Source organism: Chenopodium album, chromosome 4 (assembly GCF_948465745.1).
Source record: "Chenopodium album chromosome 4, dcCheAlbu1.1, whole genome shotgun sequence".
Taxonomy (NCBI): Eukaryota; Viridiplantae; Streptophyta; class Magnoliopsida; order Caryophyllales; family Amaranthaceae; genus Chenopodium; species Chenopodium album.
In genome coordinates this window covers 7754182-7763572 of record NC_137837.1, presented here as the reverse complement: position 1 = coordinate 7763572, position 9391 = coordinate 7754182, and the positions used below count along the sequence as shown (strand labels likewise).

Here is a 9391-nt window from a genome sequence, read left to right as displayed (position 1 = left end):
AAAATAGAGAAAGAAAATTATGGATGCATGTAATGAGGCGAGAGATAGAAAGAAATAACAACCTTAAAAGAAAATAAAATATTTGTTGCAAATAATGTATAACATTCATTTTTGAATTTTTGACAAAAATTACAAATAATATAAGGAAAATGTTATCCATAGCCCTTAGGGATACATATAAGCATTAAATTTACACTTAAAAATCGTAAAAAGTTAAGAAATCATCAAAATATAAACACTAATAACACTGATTTGCGCGTGTTTTTGTCATAAATTCCTAATTTTATACAATTTTTAAGAGTATATTTAATGCTTATATATAGGATTTAGAGCTACATATAACATTACCCATAATATAAAACAAAGGTACTACTAAATTAAAATCGAAATAAATTGAATGCCAAAATGCCAAGTGCACGAAATTCATAAAACCAAACTTTTTTTTCATTAGTACTCTAGCAATGATAATATCCCAATGTTATGCCAGATGTCAAATCTTTAATAAAGAATTAAAGCAGTATGAAGATTTGTAGTACAAAATTTTGTGCAAAACTAAACAAAAAAATCATTAAGCAAAATAAAAGAAAAAAAATAAAAATGATTATTTATTTAATTAAATAGAAGGCACTTTCCAATTGAAATAAAAGGGTAGGCCTTCCACTGAGTCACTCAATTTATTCCTTTCAACTCAACTTTGTTTTGTCAGCCCACTTCTCATTTCTCAATTCTCATTCTACTCACTTAATTTTATTTCCTCTTAACTTTCTCTCTTATTTTTTTTAACTTCATTCATTCTCTCATCTCTTTTAGTCTTTTTACCTTCTTCAATGGCTGCCCCTCCTCAATGCCCTGATCCTGATAACTCTGAACCTCTCAAATATAAGGTATTTTTATTCTTCTATTCCATTTCTTAATTTTTTTTTTAAAATTAATTATTAATTTAGAAAATCCGAGTATTTAATTTTTAACTAATTAAGTCCTCTGTTTTTTTTTTTTTTTTTTTTCTGTTCTTTAGACATGGGTGTTGAGAGTTTCTATTCATTGTGAAGGATGTAAACGGAAAGTCAAGAGAATTCTCCACAGTGTTGAAGGTATTTTACAAACATTTTTCACAATTTTTAATTTTTTTTTTATATATATTTTGTTGTTCTATAATTTTATTTTCAAAGGTTTTTTTTTTAGCTTATTTCTATCAGGGTCTCTGTTTTTTTTTGGTTCCTTCAAGAAAATGTACTGCTACAAAATAAAAAGAAATTCTTGACCTTATTTTCTTCGTTCTTTTATTTGTTCTACCCACTTTCTGTTGTACAAAGTAATTATGAGCTGAATTAAATTCCATCTGTATCTCTGAAAATGCTGAAATTCTGTTTCATACCCATTAAAACAAAACAAAAAACTATTGTTATGTACTCTCTCCGATCTTTTGTGTTTTACCCATTTTCTGTATTACAGAGTAATTTAAATTTCATATTTCACATAAAATGCTGAATTTCTTACAAAAATTGCATGAAAATTTTGCAGGAGTTTACACAATAGATGTGGATACAAGGCAACATAAAGTAGTGGTTACTGGCAACGTTGATGCAAACACTCTTTTAAGAAAGCTTGAAAAATCTGGTAAACATGCTGAGTTATGGCCTGATTTCTACAAAAACGAACAACAGCAGCAACAACAACAACAAGAGCAACAATTTCAAAACCAAAACCAAAACCCAAATGTTGTTGAAGAACAGCAGCAGAATAATAACGCAGAACCTCAAAAAGTACCTGAGAATAATCCACCCCAACAACAACAACAACAACAACCACAAGTTAAAGAAGTAAGATTCGAAGGGAATATTCCGGCCACCGGAGAATCTCAACAACCACCGGGAAACGGCGGCGGAGGCGGCGGGGGTAAAAAGAAGAAGAAAAAGAAGAAAGGAGGGCAAAATGGTAATAACACTACAAACACCGCCGCGCCACCGAACAACGGTGGTGGTGGGAATGGTGAGACGGTGACGGAGCAGGTGGCTAATGGTGGACCGCCAAATGGCGAATCACAACCTCCACCTCAGCAAAATCCGAATCCGAATCCAAACCCGAACCCGTATCCGGAAAATATGAGTCCGCCACGTCAGCACCCGCCAAATGCTCGGGTATACGAGTACCCACCAACTACATACTACGCGCCTCCACCAGTGTACGCCGTTAGTTACAATACGGCGTATCCTAGCAGCAATTACACTGCTTCGTACTATTCTACGCCTCCACCGTATTCCTACGCGTATGTACATCATGGGGGTGACGTGGAGGGTCCATCGCCGTTTGATTGGAATCCGCATGCTGCTCCACCATCCGATTCGTTTGAGATTTTTAGTGATGAGAACCCGAATGCTTGCTCCGTTATGTGAGAGGAAACGAATCGGGTTATTTGATTTTAGGAAACGGATATGGATATCGTATATCGTATATGTATGTATACAACTCGTATAAAGTGGGGGGTAATTTTGGTAATTTAACTACTACGAGTAATGTGTATAATCTTAATCTAGGTGCCAATTTGAGGAGAAATAAGAGGGTCCTTCAAATGATGGTGTAATTTTCTTTATTCACTTTTTTTTTTAGATTTTATAATTGTTAAAACTAGTGCTAATAATTTTGGTTCTAGTAAGTTCTTTGTTAGTTGTTTAATGTATACACACCCCCCTTTTTAATGTAAAGTGTATTTTGGCTTTTAGCTAATGGTCTAATCACTATAACGGATGGTGTAAAAGATTAAATTTTCCTAGTTTACTTTGCAACTAGCCAACAACCACTAATTGTAACTACTTTTTGAAAATAATCAATGGGGAATTTTATTGTACCCCTTTTAGCAATGTTCTCTCCACCTTGGCAACATCCTTTAGTAGTGGATGCCGCCAATAGATAGATCATTTTTATATTTTTTGCGTTTTCGGGTGATGGCATGGTGGTGGCTCAGGCAGATTGGCTAGTTGTGTGATTTGGTGGCTTACGAGGCTAGGATGGGATCGGGGTGTTGTAGGTGTCATAGGTGACAGTTCTTGGACTAGACGATGACTAATGACTATTAATATTGATATTTTTTAAAGAGGTGAAGAAGATGACTCGCTAGAGGGGGAGAAGGTAACCCGAACAAGGAGAAGGGGAGTTTGGTCCACAAACAAGGCTTTGGAGCTTTCATACTAAAACCAATTGGCAATAGTAAGATTAACTCTTCAATCTTATAAAGTGGAACTACCTCTCATTTTTCTCCAAGGTGGGACACTCACAAGTGGGCTACAATGGATTTCAACATGAGGATACATTATTCGTTAAATCATTTAACACACATAAATTAAGGAATAATAATTGGTGATTTTAACACACATAAATTAAGGAATAATAAATAATAATTGGTGATTTTAAGATTAACTTTAAGATTAGATCAAAATATCAATGTATCAAATCACAAAGACTGAAAAAAAGCTCTAGCTCTAGAAGACTGGGGAGTGTAAATGCATTATGGTGAATTGCAGTCACAGATTTATCCTTGAGTTTTGAGTCACTGGAAAAGAGCCTAAACCATTACAACTGACAAAGTAAAAAGAGGTGTTACATAAAGTACCTAAAAGTAAATGACTACAAAGTAGAACTAAACTCAGTTTTAGTTCAAATAAATGGAGTACTCCACTGATACAATTTCATCTACTGCTAGTACTAGTACTAGTACTAATGTACTACTCCAATATTAGGTGTAATTCAATTTGATATTATGTCACTCGTTTGGTAAAGGATATCTTTTCTGCTTTTGATGACTTGGAAAGAGTCAACTACTCCTTTCTAAGTTTTGACTACTAATAAGAGTTTCTTTTACTCTCACTTTTTTTCTTTTTATTTATGGTAAATCGGTAATGATATGGCAAATTTTAACGCCATGTTTGGTAATTAACGAAAAAATTAAATAATATGAGTAGGTTAGGTAATCAAAAAGTGATTTAAATATATATGTGAGAGCACTATGTAGCTATTTTAGTGACAACAGAAAAGAGAAATAGAGATTATTGACAACAGAAAAGGGAAAATACATTAGTGGTTTACACGTGTTATATAATAGCCGTTTTTAATAAATACAAGTGTTGTGCATAATATGAAGCAGAGACGGACATCCAATGAAAGAAGTCAAATCCAGGCATGGTGCAATGGAGTGACTTTGGTACCAATAATATTTTGGTCTTCCTACCCAACTTTGTAGAAAGCAGGTGAAGGCATGTTTGGCTTTGTAATCATATCTAATGTTTGTATTTGTAAATTGTAATGCATACATCCAACTTTCTAGTTTAAAGATAAGTTTTAAGATTGTTTAAGTCTTTTTCACCCACAATGATTATGAATTTTATCTACGGAATTATTTACTTTGTTAATTAGTTAAAAAATTGTAATGGTTTTAAAAAAATAAATTTGCAATTGGTACTATGCCATGCAATTGGTACTATGCCATATCCTATTGTCTATTGTAAAATTGTGAACTGCTTAAACATTATTAGGTATACTAAATTACTAAGGCACTGTTCACTTTACCTAACAAAAATAATATTTTGTAAAAATAATTTCAATTCAATAAAAATAAGTTTAGTTTAGTAAAACTTAGTAACTTTTAAAGAACAAATATAGTAGAAAATCAATATAAATATAATTTCAATTCAGCAAAAATTATTTCAGTTTAGTAAAAATAATTTCAATTCAGTAAAAATAATTTTAATTTCAGTAAAAATTATTTTAGTTTAGCAAAAATAATTTCAATTTAGTAAAAATAATTTCAATTCAGCAAAAATTATGTGAAGTGATATAGGACCTGAATAAAAAATAAAAGGCGTTAGCCGTGTTACATATCAATACTGCATTAAATTTTCCACTCAAATATATATAACATATATCTTCTTTATCCCTTAAAGCATTTTTCTAATTTAAATGAGCCCATAATTAGGGTTGAGCAAAACTACCCGAAAAACCGTAAACCCGAAAACCCGTTCCGTTACCGTTCCGAAAATTAGGGTACCCGATCCGATAACCATAATGGTCCGGGTACCCGTTCCGATAATTTGTTATCGGGTATGGTTATTGGGTATCATTTTAAAATTAACGGTTACCCGTTCCGAACTGATAAGCATTTTTTTGTTTTTTTATCCTACTTAAATCTATTTTTTCCAAAATCTAAACTCTTACTTTACTTCATAATCACTATATAATATCAATGATTAGTAATATAATTAATAATTTGGTCAAGATCATGTGGTATTGTTGTTAATTAGTGTTAAAATATATCAAATAACTAATTTGTTAAGTTTAATGATCACTATTGGATAGTTTATTTATTGGGTACCTAATAACCGTTCCGAAAATTCGGGTACCCGAACTTATCGGTTCGGTTTATGGATATCACTTTTAGTGATATTGGTTATCGGGTACCCGAACCGTTAGTACTAATGGTACGGGTACCCATCCCATGCTCACCCCTACCCATAATACTATTCCTCTGTTCCATAATAATTAATAGGTTTAATTTTTTTTTTTACTATTCATATATAATCATAGTCTTTTTTTAGTAACGTAATAAAAAAACAAATTTTATCAAGAAAAATATGTTATTAAATAGGTACTACTATAAGATTTAATAGTATAAAATTTTTTTAAAATATTTTTTTTACTAACATTTAATCATATATATTTAAGATCAAAATTAATACATTGACTTATGTATCAACTTTGACTTTGGCAATTATTCTGAGATAAAGGGAGTATATTAGAGATAATCCCTCTGTTTCATAATAACCGACACAGTCAACTTTGCACAAATTTCAATACACCAGTTGACTTTATTTTTATATAATTAAATATTAATGTAAATTATTTTAAAATTAATATTATGAAATTTTATATTAATACCTACTCAACAACATATTTTATGATAAAATATACTACCTTTAAATGTTATGTGCAACTTTAGAATATTTTATACGAAGTATCTCACAAATAATACCCCAAAGTTGCACATAATATTTAACGAATGTAGTAATTTAATTATATTTGTAAAAAATTATGGTCAAAGCTAATATATAAATAGTGAAAAAAGTTGAACTTCCCAGCAATTCTAGAATGGAAAGATTAGATACAAAGTTTAAAAATTAATTTCAAAGTGTTAAATTCAAATAAAAAAAAAAAATAAAAAAAAATGACATAGTAAAAAGAAGCAAAATTTTACAGTATTTGATATTATAAGGAAAGAAGGTGGAAATATCCAATTATACCAATCTATATCTACCCCTCTTCCTTAAAAGTTGTGAATTGATTCAGAAAAGAAAGAAGATCACAAATGCAATTCTTCCCCACCATTTCCTCTCTTTTTCAATCTTTTTCATTTTCATCAAAATCTAGAAACATCCCTTTACTTATAAGGTTTATTACTTTATTCTGTTGGATAATCATTCACTTACTTTGACATACCCATGATTTGCAAATGACAATTTTTTTTTACTTATATTTGTATGTATGATGATAAGGACACAATACAATTGGATATGATATAACTATAAAAACATTACAATTTTATGATCAAATGATTTACTACTCCCTTTGTTTTTAAATTAATTGATACGTTTTGACTATTAATATTATTTATAAACTTTACTTTGACTAATTATAAATTATTATTAAGGAAAAAAATAATTATATTTAATTTTGTTTAATTCCTCTAATATATAGGGTCAAATGAGAAGGGACTTAAAATGAGAAGGATGAGAAGTAATCTCATACTTTCAATTAAATTTATCCAAATAACTCTGATAACATGTTTTATTAATGGCAAAACTGTTAAATAATGAAAAAAAAAAATCACATTTCTTTTTCTCCTCGAGTGTTTTTCTTCCGCTCTTTCCCTCCATGTTCAGCACTCTACCCCTTTTTTTTCTTTCTCAAAGAGTTAATCTCCTCCATCTTTCTATCTCCACCCATTCATCTCCTTCTCTCTCCTCTTTATTCATCTTTTTTCCTATCCTTTTTCTCTAAAATTTCATAAATTTTTTCATGAATATGTATAGTAAGTGTATCGTGAACATAGCAAGCATTAAAGAAAATAGAGATGATCAAATATGCAAAATATCTAAATTAAATGTGCATTATTCTTGTAAAAAAAATGTGCATATTTTAAAATTGATATGTGCGTGCATATTAATTTACTGATAGAAATGTGCAAATCCTATGTACTAAAGATGTATATTCTTTTAATTAAATGTGCATAATGTTATATATTCTTAAAGATGAAGATGGTATGTCTATTTTAAACTCTGGTCAATTGATTAATGATGATTTCAACAATCCATCTTTACAAGTTATAAGATTGATCCTTTTTACTAGGTTAAGACATATGTGAATGGTAATCCTATAATGTTTAACATTATGACGAGTTCAAGATTGCAATACAACAATTGAACTCATCAGGGTTATGAAGTGCTAAAATACTTATTATTGAGTTTCCAAATTACTCCTAACGACAATTACTTTCTTATCTCTAAAATCAAAAGTTTGTTTGTTAAAAAAAAATCAATAGTTTGGACTTTGAATAAGTTCTATTAGGGGGAGAGAAAAAGTCTGTTGGAGTGAAGACAGAGATTGGAAGGAACAAAAGTATATGCATAAATTTTGAATTAAACATGCATAAATTTTGTAGTAAATATGCATGATATTTGTGTTAAATGTGCACTTTGCACCGGTGTATTGTGAATCGTTAGATTCATTTGTAATAGAAGGCGTGAGTGTCACATGAGGGGTGGTCAACGCCGGAATAGTGTGAGTCAACGTCGGAAAGTTTCACTTGATTGTCTTAAAAAAAAATGGTTTCTCCTGGCAAAAAAAAAAAAGTTTTTTTATGAACAAAATGTTCACTTTAAAAGGTTTTTTTAAACAAATTTTCCTTAATAAAACTTTGTACATGGATCGATATCCTAATTAGTAGGACAAAGAAAGTATCACACTTATAAGGGTCTGTTCACTTCAGCTTAATTTCAGTTCAGTTCAGTTCAGCTCCAATCAGTTCAGTTCAGTTCACCTCCTAATTTCCTTATCTCATAAAATATTCATTTAAGCTCTATTCAGTTCAGTTCAGCTCAGCTCCAATCAATTTAGTTATGTTCAGTAAATATGAACGGACCCTAATTCGTTATACAAAATCATATTTAAATTATTGTAACTATTCCTATTAAATTACCCAGTCGTCATAATATTCTAGTCAGAGTGGTATCATTATCGTTACACATTCATGAATCAAAAAGTTGAAGAAGCTAGTTAGGGTCTGTTCTCTTCCGTTGAAATTCAGTTCAGTTCAGTTCAGCTCAGTTCAGTTCAGTTCAGCTCTTAGTTTACGTCTAATGATATTGCTAATGATATAAAGCCAAATTTCATTCTTTTAAGCTCTTATTATAACAACAACAACAACAACAACAACAACAACAACAACAACAACAACAATAATAATAATATTAACAACAACAACAATAATAATAATAATAACAATAATAATAATAATAATAATAATAATAATAATAATAATAATAATAATAATAATAATAATAATAATAATAATAATAATAATAATAATAATAATAATAATAATAATAATAATAAATTCAAAAATTCTCTAGGTTAGGGCGATTAGGGGGGTTCCACGTTCATTTTCAGGCGGTTTTCCGGCAGCAATTCAGGCAGCTTGTGGCGGTGGTTTCATCTTCCTAACAGGTCCGGTGAAGATTCTCGGTGGTGGCTCTGTTTTCAGGCGGTTTCAGGCAGAAATTAAGGCGTTTAAGGGGCGAATTTCCAGGCTACTTCTAGCGTTTTTCAAGTGTTTTTTTGGGCGTCTATTCAAGCAGCGACAGGGTTCGTTTTTCTGATGTCATTGGCGGTATTTTGTGGCAGTTTCAGGGCGTGTTTTGGTGCAGTTTCGGGGTGCAATCAGTAGCAGTTTTGGGTCCAAATCTGCAGCAGTATCGGGGTGCATTTCAATTGCAATTCAGTAGCAGTTTCGGTGCTATTCTATAGCAGTTTCGGGTGCTATTCTTTTTGGGTTTTTTGTGGTCGGTTTTTGTTCTAGCGTGTCTGGTTTCTGGTTCTTGTTGGCTCGATTTGGTTTTGCTTTGGTGATTCTGGCAGTTTCGGTCATTTTATGCGATCAGATTGTGGGTTCTTGCTTTCAACTTTGTGGTTGGTTGTGTGTAGCTTTGTGGACTTCTATGGTGCAGTTTCATTGTCCTTTTGTGGGTCTTAGTGGCTGTCAAGATGGAAACGGAAATGGTCTTACTAAAAGTTCTTTAATCAAGCATCTTCATGATCGTCATTGTTGTGTTGGTGCGCGGGATATCAC

General features: G+C 31.1%; 1 protein-coding gene across 1 annotated transcript; it reads left to right on the top strand.

The window, feature by feature from the left end:
- The first annotated feature begins 637 nt into the window (after positions 1–637).
- Positions 638–2719, top strand: LOC145626562 (heavy metal-associated isoprenylated plant protein 35-like). The gene is made up of 3 exons (XM_081679017.1): positions 638–884; positions 1016–1091; positions 1522–2719. Exons 1-3 carry the CDS (start codon positions 828–830, stop codon positions 2391–2393), a joined length of 1005 nt encoding a protein of 334 aa, XP_081535143.1. The 5' UTR covers positions 638–827; the 3' UTR covers positions 2394–2719.
- The last annotated feature ends 6672 nt before the right edge of the window (positions 2720–9391 follow it).